General features: G+C 41.0%; 1 protein-coding gene across 8 annotated transcripts in view; it reads right to left on the reverse strand.

Annotated features, from left to right (window-relative positions):
- The window catches only part of ITPR1 (inositol 1,4,5-trisphosphate receptor type 1), a 213,411-nt gene that overhangs the window by 134,597 nt on the left and 64,432 nt on the right, over positions 1–14,382 (reverse strand). For 6 of the 8 annotated variants that reach the window (XM_053378134.1, XM_053378132.1, XM_053378129.1 and 3 more), the window contains 8 exons: positions 13,940–14,055; positions 9,810–9,896; positions 8,277–8,435; positions 4,471–4,569; positions 3,187–3,270; positions 2,948–3,094; positions 1,675–1,770; positions 521–565 (listed from right to left, as the gene is read on the reverse strand). In XM_053378134.1, the coding sequence (XP_053234109.1) occupies positions 521–565; positions 1,675–1,770; positions 2,948–3,094; positions 3,187–3,270; positions 4,471–4,569; positions 8,277–8,435; positions 9,810–9,896; positions 13,940–14,055 (833 nt within the window). The remainder of the gene's footprint in view (positions 1–520; positions 566–1,674; positions 1,771–2,947; positions 3,095–3,186; positions 3,271–4,470; positions 4,570–8,276; positions 8,436–9,809; positions 9,897–13,939; positions 14,056–14,382) is intronic. The other 2 variants (XM_053378131.1, XM_053378136.1) reach the window with 1 other exon arrangement.

Consider the following 14,382-nt stretch of genomic DNA (forward strand, 5'->3'; position numbering starts at 1 on the left):
AGAAGGATAGCAGATTTGTTTAGCTAGGTATCTTACCTAGGTAACTAATGATTACCACAGCCCAGTATCACTAGAGATGGCAGTGGAATATGCCACGTTAAATACTTCATCAATTAAGAGGTTAACAAAAAGCTGCAATACTAACCCTGCTTAGTGAGTAAGCCCCACTGAATTAAATAGAACTTATTTCTGAGTAGACATGGTTAGGATTGCACAGTAAGCTTTGATTTGTCTACATGCTTGCCAATCATACCAGGGCCTGTGTCAACACCAGTGCTCAAATTACAGGGGGCAGGCGGGGCTTAGCCCCCTTATTTTTTGCGTTGCCCCCTTAGAGACTTACTTTAGAAACTCTAGAAGCATATCAGGGGCATGATTTAGCTAAAATTTGGGGGGGGTAGGCAGGGGTTGAGTTTGTGGATTTTGTTAAGGGCCCCCTTAACTTCCACTCCCCCAATAATTTGAGCACTGGTCAGCACCCCTTGATTAGAGGCAAGAGGATACTCTTGCCTATACTTACTGAGGACTGACATTCCTGGTAATCTTCCACATAGTCAGGATTTACCTGATGGAAGAGAATCACAAGCAGGTCAAAACAACAACTAGCTTTCCCCCCACCCAAAATCTATAACACAGTACACAATGAGCATAAATAAATTCATAAAATGCTATCATAGCTGTGCTATGGCCAGCTACTCGCAAAAGCAAGCTAAGCAACTGTAAGGCTAAAGCAAAAGAAAAAAGAAAAACCCATCCATGTAGTGTGCTGGCTCAGCTCTTTAATATGAGCAAATTTGTGCAGGACATAGGAAGAGCTTGCTGGATCAGACCAATGACCCATCTAAGTCCAGGATCCTGCTCTAACAGTGGCAAACCCGATGCACTTGAGAAACCTTCAAGCTGGACAAGAATACAACAGCTCTCTGTCCACTTGCAATTCCCAGCAAGTGGTATTCAAAGGCATATTGCCTCTGACAGTGGAGGTAGAACACAGCCATTGTGAATGTCGCTAGCCTTGTGGCTCCATGAATTTGTCTAATCCTCTTTTAAAGCCATCCAGGTTGGTGGCCCATGGCTGCCTTCCGTCGGATAGCGTTCTGTTGACTATGTGCTATGTGAAGAACTTCCTTTTATCTGTCCTGAGTCTTCCAACATTCAGCTTCATCGGATGCCCATGAGTTTTAGTGTTATGGGAGAGGGGAAAGAACTTTTCTGTATCCACTTTCTCCATGCAATGCATCATTTTATAAACTTGTTTTATGGTACCTCTCACTCATCTTTTCTCTAAACTGAAAAGTCCCAAAGGCAGCAACTTTTCCTCACAGCGGAATAGCTCCACCCCCTTGATTATTTTGGCTGCCCTTTTCTAACTCTACAACATCTTTTTTGAGGTGACTGTATCAACCAGTTCAAGATATCACGGTTTTCAGGGCACTTTTTTATTAAAGTACATCCACAGAACTCTATAGTAGGAAAGTCACTTATGGAGAGAGTTTAGTCTTTGTTTCAAGCTTAATTCAAAGAAATGTCGGTCCTGCCTAACTTGCGACCCCTTCAGATTAAGATATTCTTTCCAAGTCTCAGTTTAGTTACCCAGCACTTATCCTGAGTAACAGTACCTATAAAATAAAGGAGGATGGCAGCATGTTAGGAAAAGGTTCTCGGGATACTGACCTCTGCAGCTAAGTAGTGTCCAGTGGCAAGATGTTTGAACCGAAAAAGGCTATTCCAATATCCCGCACCACCTCGACAAGGGTCATGTTGTACTACCTGTAATGCAATAAGAAGAGATGCCCTTCCATAAACCACCTCTCATTTGACCTTAAGAGGGTGAACAAGAGAATGGGCCAAACCTAACAGATAGGATGAAGAGAACGGGGACGATCAACAAGAAAAAAGTTTTCTAAACAGCTATGACAAAATATATTTCCAAAGGTTTCAGGTAAAAAGTGCTTGGTTATCTCAACATGTTTGTGATAGTGCATCTTCCTATGATGAGTAGCAATGCTACGCTGATAAAACATTGGCACCAGTGAGTGTAAAAAGAATGGCTTGGTGTCGGAGGATAGCTGCCTTGAGTGAGAGCAGGAAGGAGTGGTTCTATGACCACAGGTGAAATGGACTGAGTTCTGGAGGAAAGGGTTATATTTGGTGCCTGGACTCCTCGCAGATAGATAATGTAACATCCATATTTGGGGATGTATTTGTTTGTGGAGATGTATACTGTGCATTTATTGGTGCCACAATAAATGTTGTGCAGGCAAAATGGTGCTGTGATTAATACTACTAATACTACTACTACTACTACTACTACTACTAATAATAATAATAAAATTATTATTTATACCCCACCCATCTGGCTGGGCCTCCCCAGCCACTCTGGGCGGCCCCCAACAAAATATCAAAACACAGTAATGCATCCGACATTAAAAGCTTCCCTAAATAGGGCTGCCTTCAGATGTCTTCTAAAGTCTGGTAGTTGTTGTTCTCTTTGACATAATTGGTCAAGACACAACATCCTCCTAGCCTCAACAGTTTAGAGGGCTTGTTTTTAGCACCCTTTAACCTGGTCTGCAGGTGCTGCTCTGAAATGCCACTCTGGCAGGTGGAAAGGAAGTTTAAACACCAGCCTACTGCTTGAACATCAAGCCAAGCTGAAATGTGTAACAGAAATCAGGTGAGACAAGGGTGAGGGGTAAAGCTCTCCTAAAGTGTTTCCAGGCACAACACCAGGTGGCCAGGTATCCAATCCAGTTAATAACCTGTCCTTGAGAACAGGTTGCTGTTTTTGCTGTTTTTGAAATCTAAACAGTGTTTCCAGGTAGGGGAAAAAATATAGGATGGGAAGCGCAACAAGCTTTGGTGTATGTGGAGCTTTCCATCTAGGTTTTAAATAAAGGCAATACTCGTAACAAACCTATTCAGAAATCTCTATTCCCATCTTTACCTCAACTTCCCACAGAGCTTTTGAGCTAGTTGCAGAAGTAGCTGACTGTCTCCCAGTGGTTCTCAGGAAGACGTGCTGCTTCTTTCTGTGCTCATCACAAGTCAGAAATTTTTCCTGCTCTGCATGAAACAACCGCACCACATCTCCCTGCAAAGGCAATGAGAAGGCAAATGGGTAGGAAGCTCAACAAATACTTTTTAAATTTAAAACCTAGCAATGAGGCGCATTGTTCATCTTACCCCTTTCAGGATATCGTCTTTGTTATCGCTCCATTTCATAAAGAGGACTATTTTCCAACTTGTGTTGCAGTTCACCGAGTTCACCTGTAACAAAAGCAAGCATAAGCAATTAAAACAGAAACATGCAGACACATGAATTGTTATGAAATACTTTTGTTCAGCTGTTGCCTTTTTTTAAAAAACAACACACACACACACGCTTCATCGGTGATATAAATTTTGCAAGGGAAGTGGCAGTGTGCATGAAACATTTGGAATGGTAATGGAAACCATGACTGATGCTAACTAGGAATTTCTCTCATTGAGGGCTTGCTAACCATGGTGAGAGCTGTCCTTTTTTTGGGAGTTTTATTTATTTATTAACATTCTTACGTTACATCAGTAAACATTATCATATTACATATTACATCACAAGGCTTATTATAATTTTCAGCATGTATACAAAGTTTATATACCTAAAGGAAAGAAACAAGGACAAAAAACTATTCCAAAATCATATATGTACCAACACTTTGGATTTCCTGTCTATTCCTTTTTTACAAAGGAATATTGTATATTTCTTTACATTTTATCTAATGAGAGATGTCTGATAAATGGAATTTCTGGTGAAAGAGCAAACACTCCCAAAGCTAATTTCAATCATGCAGCGTAGTCAAGTGTGGGAGCATTCACCAAAAATACAGGGAATCTTTACAGTTTAGGAGACAGCTATAGAAACAGACAACAAAACTTAGTTCAACAACCTTACTGAGGCTATGATTCTGAACAACTTGAATGCAGCTGCCTAGTTTGCTCAGCAAAATTTACAGCATGCTTATGCAGAAGTTTTCAGAATTCGAAAAGACTTACAGTGCAATCCTACTTATATCTAATCAGAAGTAGATCCAAGTTGAATTCAATAGGGCTTGCCTCCAGGTAAGCTTAACCCAACCTCCCTAGGAGTAAGTTCCATTGAAATCACTATAACTTACTTCTGAGAAGACATGGGTAGATTTCTTGAATTTAGCAAATTTACTTCTTCATAAGCAAGTTGGGAATTTTGCTGTTAGTGGTCAATTCAAGGCTCTGTCCTTCAATAACATCTTTAGTAAAGCTAACTGAGCTACAGATGAAAAATGTGTCACAGCAATATTACTATTAATGTAGTATTACTATTAATGTAAGTGTTGAAACATCTCACTTATACTCTTTATTTGCAGCTTTAAAAAACCACTCCAGTTAATCTGCAAACCAGTTTATAGTCCAACAAATTTTTATTGGCTTAGGTACTTTGTTTTAACTTACCTCATTACAGCCAGGATTGTCTACTAGTTGGTGACTACTGGCATGCAGAGGCTGGCCAGCATTAACTGGATTCAGTACCACCTTGTCCCCTATGACGACCTGAAAAACAAAAGAGTAAAGGTACAGTGTTGCCCCTATAATTCTAGTGACCTCCTGTTTGTGCTACTGCAATGTTCTCTTTGTGGGCTGCCCTTGAATTAGCCAGATGCAAAATGAGGCTATCAGGCTGATGCATGGCACAGTTCAATGGAGCTGTGTGTTATTGGTCCTGAAAGTGCTGCACCGCCTACCAGTGAGCTTCAGGGCCCAATTAAAGAGTGTTAGCGCTAGAGTACAAACCCATAAATGGCCTGAGAACCCAAGCAACATCCTAAAATGTCACCTTCTGCAGGAAGCCCACTGTTAGTGGTGCTGCTGAATGGCTGACACTGACACATGACAGGGCCTTCTTGGTTGTGGTCCCCCATTTAAGTTGTTGTATTGTTTTTATTGTTTGCCACCCTTTGTCCCATTCAAGAGGAAGGGCAGGATAAAAATCCAAAAAATAATATGAATAATAAAAAGGATATTTCTACAAGTTCATTTCAGAGTAATACCATTATTAAGCCAACCGAAATGTCATGAAAAAATGTGTGAGCTTTTGAGTTTCCCAGAACTCTTCTTCAGGCTAGATGGTTTTATTTAAAACACACACAAACAAAACAGGTAGGGCAGAGAGAAAGAAAGAGAGAACAACAATTGGTGTTTGTCAAGTCCTCCATATCCACATCTTGTTAAGTTTTAAGATGGAGTGTGGGATGAGTTAGCAGACATGAGGCACTTTCAGGTGCACATGAAGGTTTCAGGTTGCGCTTTTGCCTCTTGGGGAAAAAGAAACACAGAATGGTTGAGCCACGATCTCTGCAAATACAACAACCAGCTGCTGCTCAGTTCTGCCTCATGGAAACTTTGAAAAACAAAGTTTCGGATGGACTGTTTGACCATCAAAGAATGGAACTCAAGACAGAGGCACAGTTTTTCTAGTGCTCCTTCCACCAGCATTCATACTTCGAGGTTAATCTGAAAGTTGACAAAGTGAGTCTTTTTCCATCCACGATAGTTCAGAGATTAAACTATTTTATCATCTCTCTCACAGACATGACTCAACAACATCAAAAAGTATAACCAAAAATGCAAAATAGCGAACAATAGTTTACTTCAGCGATGCCATCCGCCTTCGCTAGTGCATGTTATCATGAGTCACGGAAACCTCTCTTTAAAAATAATAATGCTTAATGCATTTTAAATGAAGCTCTCAACTCTTGAGCAGTATTTCCACAGCAGTACTGAGACATTACTTTAAAGCGTTCGCACACATGGGAGGGTGGGACACAGCAAGGATGGAAAGTACCAGCTACACCACCCCTATCATTACAGTTTGCTGCTTATCAAGTCATTCATGGAAGGCAGCTGCCTGAAGCAGGAAACCTTTTGTAGTTCCAGGGCACTTCAGAACTCTGAACAATCAGAGGTCTAACAGGTACAGGGAGTCTCTCTGAAGACAGGAGGCTCTCCCTGCCATATTGTTGCCTTCCATAATTTGGAAGGCGACAGAAATGGAAACCAAGCGTAAAGGCTATGCATTTGTCCCTGCTGCTGTTCCTCATACATTAACAAACACATTTAAATAATACCTGAAGAGGGTTCATATCCTCAATAAAGCTACATTTAAATCACTCTCACAAAAATATGTATGGCAATATAATCTGGAGCCTCTCCTGAAAACTGGCTATTTAAAATGCTTTGGCCAAACTGATATAGTAATTGGCTGTGTTTCCTGCTTGCACTATTATAACAGGTGCATCAAAACTTCATCAGCTTCAGAATCTCGCAGCTATGGTACCCAATTATCTACCATCACTATCAAGAAACAGTATACTAGAGTTGCCATGTCCTTCATGTTATTTCCATAAAGCAAAACAAAACATATTAAAAATGTCTCAGTGCTACATCTTCTGCCACAGAATCACCTATGTGGAAAATCAAGGTCATGGAAAGAATTATAATGCGCCACGTTAAAGATTCCCAACAAAAGCCTGGAATCAGCAATGGACTGGATGAAGGCCAATAAACTGAAACTCAGCCCTGAGTTTTTGTGGGAAAGTTACCTGGAGAGAGAGAGAGAGAGAATTCTCCCTCAAAGAGCTAGTATTTTGGGGGTACTCTGAGATTCAGCTGTATTCAAAGTGGCCTAGGTCTTTCTCTGCCTTTCTTCAGACTAGGTTGGCGTGCCAGTTGTAGCCTCTATTGGACAAAGGCAGCCTAGCCAGTATGTTCTGGTAACATCCGGTTTTGCCTAATATACTATGTTATATGTTAGGCTGCCTTTGAAGACTATTTGGAAACTTTAATCAAAGCAAAATACATTCTCATAAATCAGTCCTGGATTAGAGATTGCATCTCAATAGTATTAAAAGAACCTTCAGGTCCATTTCCAAACACAATTCAATATATCACTTAGGATAATATATCACTTAGGATGCAGGTTCTTAAAGAATGCCTACCACTGCCAACCTGCCTGAGATAAGGTGTGCAGTGATCAGAGGGTGCACATTCTCAGGGAAGGCACTGTAGGTCGATTTCCTTCCCTAGAGAAGTATATCTGACACATATTGTTAGAGGCAAATGGATTTTTATTTCCGCAGGCTTTGAAATGCATTTTAACATACTTTTTCATTCTTAAAATGCACAAACAAGCTATTACATATTCAGCTCTACTGAAAGGGATATATACAACTTTTAAAGAAATGAACAATACTAGCCCCATGTAACTGAGGGGCAGACATGCTAAACTGTTACAGAAAAAGCAATGGGAGAAGAAGAAGAGAAGAAGGGTTTGGATTTGATATCCTGCTTTATCACTACCCGAAGGGGTCTCAAAGCGGCTAACATTCTCCTTTGCCTTCCTCCCCCACAACAAACACTCTGTGAGGTGAGTGGGGCTGAGAGACTTCAAAGAAGTGTGACTAGCCCAAGGTCACCCAGCAGCTGCATGTGGAGGAGCGCAGATGCGAACCCGGTTCCCCAGATTACGAGTCCACCGCTCTTAACCACTACACCACACTGGCTCTTAATGGCTCTTAATAGTCTTAATGGAGACTACCATGGCACCTCAAAGTGAATGGGTAAGATCCAACAGGGTTTCTCCTTCCTCTCTTCTCCCCATGCAGCTACACAAGTGCCTCCATATTATGCTCCAGAGGATTAGAAAACTATTTGGAGCAGATTTTGGAGGGTGCCCAGGGGGCTGGAGGGAGAAAGGGGGAACAAGAAATCCAGTTGCACTAGTAGATTTCTGTTGTGCAGATGGGCAGACAACAGAGGATGTCACCCAATGATAATTTTGGCACACAACTTTCATGGATGCTTTGCCCCCTCCCCCCCGTTTTTGCTGCAATGAAAGTAAATAAAAAAAAAGTTCCCAATCGTTTTATGATGGGGAAGCTAAATGCTTGGTGCATTGCTATATTTTAGCTTAAGAACAAATGAATACATCAACAAAATAACTTAAGTGTTTTCATAACCATTTGAAGTAAGTGGAGATTTAGATGGCTACTGTTCCAGTCTTTAAAAAATGTCCCTTGTTTCCAAAACATTTGTTGCCATAGCAATTCACCTCCCACTCTCTTCAGTCCAGGAAAAAGAGACATGTATACTGTACAAACTCTTGTGCATTTAATTAATCACAAGAAAGTAAGCTACTGATGAAACAGCTTTGCAATATATTGCACCGCACACCGTTTTCTCTGACAATCCTGTAAACTTACGCTATCTCCTATGGAACGCAGTTTGTAGAATGGCTGTATGTAAAACCAGGAGCCTTCATTGCCAGCCTCATCCAGAGTCACCCTCATAGCATTCTTCTCTAGCAGAGCTGGAAGTCTCTTATTTACCGTCAAGTATTTGTTGCTTTTCAAGTGCAAAAGCTAGAAGTTAAAAAGAAAAAAAGGGGGAAAGAGGGGGAAGGGCACCACAAACACAATTAAAACAAAACAAAACTTTCATCCCACTAACTACAATAGTCAAAGTTTTCATCGGAACGATGAGAAAATTCCTTTCGTTCCTTAATGCTTTCACATACTGTACTTCATACTGTGGTTGAAAGCAGAAGACAATTCAGTTTTTAAGGCCCCCTTAAAATTATCCCAAGACATTTCTTACACAGAGTGGTCAAGCTAAAAGTTGAAACCTCCTACCCAAAATTCTCCATAGTTGAAGGAATACTGCTCACTATGGAGTAAAAATCTGTAGAATACCAATATAATTAAGAGCTATATAGGGTCCTATAAAAAGCATTAAATGTTCACTCAGTATATTTATAAATACCTTACAGCTATTACTGCATATACCCTTGTAGGAAGTTTTAGGTAAAGGTAAAGGTACCCCTGCCCGTACAGGCCAGTCTTGACAGACTCTAGGGTTGTGCGCCCATCTCACTCAAGAGGCCGGGGGCCAGCGCTGTCCGGAGGCACTTCCGGGTCACGTGGCCAGCGTGACATCGCTGCTCTGGCGAGCCAGAGCCGCACACGGAAACGCCGTTTACCTTCCCGCTAGTAAGCGGTCCCTATTTATCTACTTGCACCCGGGGGTGCTTTCAAACTGCTAGGTTGGCAGGCGCTGGGATTGAGCAACGGGAGCGCACCCCACCGCGGGGATTCGAACCGCCGACCTTTCGATCGGCAAGCCCTAGGCGCTGAGGCTTTTACCCACAGCGCCACCCGCGTCCCTGTAGGAAGTTTTAGGAAGATGCTAAAGGCTACAAAGATGCCTAGGCTACAAAAGCTAGCAACCAATCTAACACCCTCCAAATACCATATTTTTCCGTATATAACATGTCCCCGTGTATAAGCCAACCCCTATTGTTTGGGACCCCAAATTAAGGAAATGGGGGGAGATTGCCCAGAGTTGTTAAGCTTTTAGCATTTTTTTATAATAAAAAACATTGTCTAATGGAAAAATCTACATGGAAAAATATGGTACTCATTGGGATTCTAACCTGCGTCTCTCATATTCAAACCCATCACCCTAGGTGCTGCACCACATTAACCCCTTAGAAGAATGCCTACATATATATGGATAAAAAGTACAAGGCCCAAAGTGCTGTGACAAAACAGGGCAACAAGTGCTCACTAAAGCACAACCTCTTGTGAGTCGAAGAAAGGCTATGATGCTTGTGCATCTCTACTTGCGAAACAATGCAACTTCATGTCAATTCAAGCCAGTCTGTGTGGCATATACAGCTGCATAGAATTATGGGTGCCAGGTTCACGGAGACTTCTTAAAACACAGCTGAAGCATACCTGAATAACATTGCCATATTGGATAACCGTGCCAAGCAACTTCCTATTCTCGGTCTCGTTCTGCTTCTTCTCCAAATCTGCAGCATGCTACAAAGAAAAAAAGAATGCTGATAAGCAAGGATGGGAAACTGGGTGACCAGCTGCTTGCTTTGGTAAACAAACAAACAAAAAACAAGCAAACAAAGTATTTTATGAAGACTGCTTGGAGAGCAGGGCAGTGGTGAAGCTTGGAAAGAACAAGAGTTTTAGGGAGGAAAAATACTGTGGAAGTCTAAAAGGTCGGCCCCTTGCTGAATGCTAGTTTTAAAACCATCTAGCTTTACTTATACAGTGGTAACTCGGGTTAAGTACTTAATTCGTTCCGGAGGTCCGTTCTTAACCTGAAACTGTTCTTAACCTGAAGCACCACTTTAGCTAATGGGGCCTCCTGCTGCTGCCGCGCCGCTGGAGTACGATTTCTGATCTCAGTGGTGTAGCCAGTGTGGTGTAGTGGTTAAGAGCGGTAGATTTGTAATCTGGGGAACTGGGTTCGCTTCCCCACTCCTCCACATGCAGCTGCTGGATGACCTTGGGCTAGTCACACTTCTTTGAAGTCTCTCAGCCCCACTCACCTCACAGAGTGTTTGTTGTGGGGGAGGAAAGGAAAGGAGAATGTTGGCCGCTTTGAGACTCCTTCGGGTAGTGATAAAGCGGGATATCAAATCCAAACTCTTCTCTTCTTCTTCTTCAGCCTGAAGCAAAATTCTTAACCCGAGGTACTATTTCTGGGTTAGCAGAGTCTGTAACCTGAAGCGTGTGTAACCTGAAGCGTATGTAACCCGAGGTACCACTGTACTTTAAAACATTTTCCAAAAAAACCCCACCACCACCTCAAAACCAAATCAGGACTCAAGTTTCCCAAAAATACAGCTACACAAATATATAAAAGTCAACATTATGAATTAAAGTGATATGTGCTGTTGTAGTTTTATTTATATCCCACCTTTCTCCCTGACAGGGACTCAAGGTAGCTTACAGCTCAAATAAGAACAGTTAAAAATGGGGATGGGGGCGACAACAAAAATTGAAACACACACATACATGATTCATTAAAAAACATACCGATAATTACAGTAAAAACAGCACAACACCAGCCCTTTCATTAAAAGCAGTCAGTACAAGGATGGAATCAGTCTAACTTCTCTAGGGAGGGAGTTCTAAAGTTTTGGAGCAGCCATGAAGAAGGCCTTCTCAGGACTAAGAGAAAGGCCTCCCTCAAGTATATAAACCCAGGCACGTTCGTATGAGGGAATACAGTCTTTCAGAAAGCTTGGATCTAAAATGTACATCTAGATGGTTTGTTGCTAGTTCAGTTCCCTCATGAACAGTAGTGGCCTACAGTGCATTACAAAAGGAACAAGAAGTCCTGCACTGTGGAAGAAAAGTCATCTTTCGTATTTCACAGAATGTCTCCTAAGACAAACATTCCTTTTTGACGTGCTTGCTAAACAGGCTAGTCAGCTTTCCATTAAAACATGCTGGAAGTGGCTTTACATTGCAGAACACCAAGAAGGATATTTTGGAACAACCATACAAGGTTAGACAAGAAGGGGGATATAAACCCAAACGATTATATTCCTCTAATCCATCCTTTAAACAACAACAAAAATCAAAATGAAAGAGAATACTTCAAGTGTTTCTTACATTTCATTCTTTCAAGAAGTGAACATTTTTTGAAAGGTGTTAAATGGAGGTATAGAGTCCCACAACTCTTGATACTCAGAATCCAAAAAGTGTTAAATAAAAAAGCATTCACAAGACCAAGAAACCTAAAATATGGGGTTACTGTCTACTAGTAGCAAAGCTATTATATTTATCTAGATCCATTTCAGTCAGACTTGGGTCAGGAAGGCATCTTAGTTAGCCCTGGGTAGTATGGGAGCAGCAGGACCAGAGGAAGAGCACTTCGGCCACAATATTTGGTCCAGGAACACACACAACTGCTAGTTTGTGCTAAGCCATGGTTTGGCTTAGTGTTGTAATGTGTGAACTCCATCAGTGTCCTGGAGTCACAAAATGTTTCATCATCGGTTCTTCTTGGAAACTTCACAGCACTTTCAAAACATCACAAAATGACAGTACTGGAATGGCTTACACACAAGGGGCACACGCGTGGAATGACCAACTTTTGATGCTGAAGAACAAATTCAACCAAGCACTATATGAAAAGGCCACTAGGTGTCAGCTTTCCAAAAGGAGCATTGATTTTTGATGCCGGTCAAAAACTTCAGCGTCCCAGATTCCTAAATCCCTTAAATGGCATTAGCTTAAAATAACCTGACCCTTCGCATTGGTTGATCTGCAACAGAAGATGCTGAATTCCATTGGTAGACACACAAGCCAAAAATGCAAGTGATTAAATATTGGAGTTTAACGTTTCCTTAAAGATTACTCCAAACCCACATGACACAAAAACAGTAAGACAGGAAACTGCTTTCACGTTCTGCAAAAACTGCGCCAGGAATTCTCAATGAACAGTCCTCACACACTAAGATGCTTGTGTGCTTCTATGCTGGCAAGAGATTCATGCAATAATACACACCATGGTACCACTTAGGCATCTTCTAACCATATTAGTCTGTTTGCAGCAAAAACAGCAGAAGAGCCCATTGGCATCTTGAAGGCTAACTCATTTTATTATGGCATTATGTATTGTGATGAAGCTTCATGCTGTAATAAAACTGCCGTAATTAAACTTTTACTGCTACAGGAAATTGTGGTGTCTAGGTCTGCAGTCTACAGGCACATGCTTCAGCTGTGAACCAGTAAATATGTTTTCCTTTAGATTTACCCCTGAAAAACAAACTCTGCTATCCCTCCTAAATGCTTTTCTTTTTATATACTCATGTGTGTAGTTTATCATGTTAAACTCACATTTCAAATAGGTTTCCTTAAAAAAAAAAAAGGCCAGTAATTTTTTATACTGGGAATATAATAAAATAATCACTTGTTTAAAATATGCTCCTATTTCAACTTGAGTGTAAGCCTTTGCCTTGTATTTATGTACTTCATATAAAGTATTTTATGTACTTTATGTAAAACCAGCTACAAACTGCAGGAATAAAAGAACTTAAAAGCATCTGACTTCAACTATTAAGTCTTTATTTTCAAAGTAAGATAGACATAAAGCTTATTCCAGTTTTCTTCCCTACCCATGTAGAGAAGTTTATTTTCAAAAATTATATGTTGTTACTCACACCACACTTTCGTAGTAAGAGATTTGCTTACTGCAGAGATGAGAACTGGAAAGTTAAATTTTTTAAAAAAGCAGACTCGGGTACCTGTCTAAACTATGAGTACTTTCAGCAACAGGCTTGTTATGAGAAACTACTGTGTAATAAGAGGTTTCCCAGCCTTTCCTTGCCAAGTTGCTACCACATTTTTAATGATTCAGGTCTGGGGAAAACACCTTCTCCCCTACCTAAAAGGGGCTAGGCATTGTTTCCCTGTGGAGCTTTCTCGTCCTACACATGCAGAATCTATTCAAGGCCCATGTCCCTCATTTCTATGCTCTTAGTTTCTTACACTCTCTTATACATGTAGCTGATTGCAGATGTTAAGAAAAAGTATCATCAACTCTGATTCCCCCCGCCCCATTTGACCTGGGTTTGATTTGTTCACATTAAAGCATGTATTGAGAAGACCCCTGCCTACCTCTTTGCTAGCCAGCTTTGTCCACACCTAAACAAAGACCCCCCTCACCCTTCACACCTCCCCATCCCCTCGCAGTTCGCCCCAAGCACCTCCTCTCACAGATCGCAACAACCCCCACCCCCTTTTAAAGGAGAGCGGAGGTGCTTCCCAGAGTAGCTTAGTTAACCGCTCTGTAAAGTGATACTCCACTCAATTAAACAGCTCGCCTAGGCAACCTGCCACCAGCACTAATTGCCTGCTCACCTGCGTGTCGTTCACCATGCAGGAGTTGGCATGGCTGCCTGTTGACAGCCATACGAACTGCAGCATGGCAACAGTCTTACATATATGCCTGTCTGTCTGTGTGTGTAAAAATGATTATCTAAAAGTACTGCAACATAAGATGTTGAAATCTAAAAGTAGCATAAGATGAAGATCAAGATCAGTACCATACTCACATGTAGCTTGTTGAGCAATACAGCGTCAGTTGTGCTGTTAGCTCCTGGCTTAGCAGCTTTCCAAAACTGCTTCTGTGCAGAATAGCGATTCATGGGACATAACTTAAAGAGGCAATCTACAAAGAGACATAAGAAAGAGCCATAGTTTAGCCATAGTTACATGATATTAGTTTTATCAACTATTATTAGTTTTAATACCGTACACCAATTTAAAATATTTGAGAGACATTTGGAAGAATTTTTTTTTTAAAGGAAAGCCACTGTATAAAACAGAAGAATTCATTATTCCATGATTTATTATAAACACCAGAATGGTGATATTTGACTTCAAATCTGCAAAGCACAAATAGTATGTTGATTTCTATACAATCAAGCACGTGATAAAAGAATTTGTGCTTTCCAGGTTTAATTCTCTTTAGCTCTAGTACACAGATCTAGATTTG

The sequence above is a fragment of the Podarcis raffonei genome, chromosome 2 (assembly GCF_027172205.1).
Source record: "Podarcis raffonei isolate rPodRaf1 chromosome 2, rPodRaf1.pri, whole genome shotgun sequence".
NCBI lineage: Eukaryota > Metazoa > Chordata > Lepidosauria > Squamata > Lacertidae > Podarcis > Podarcis raffonei.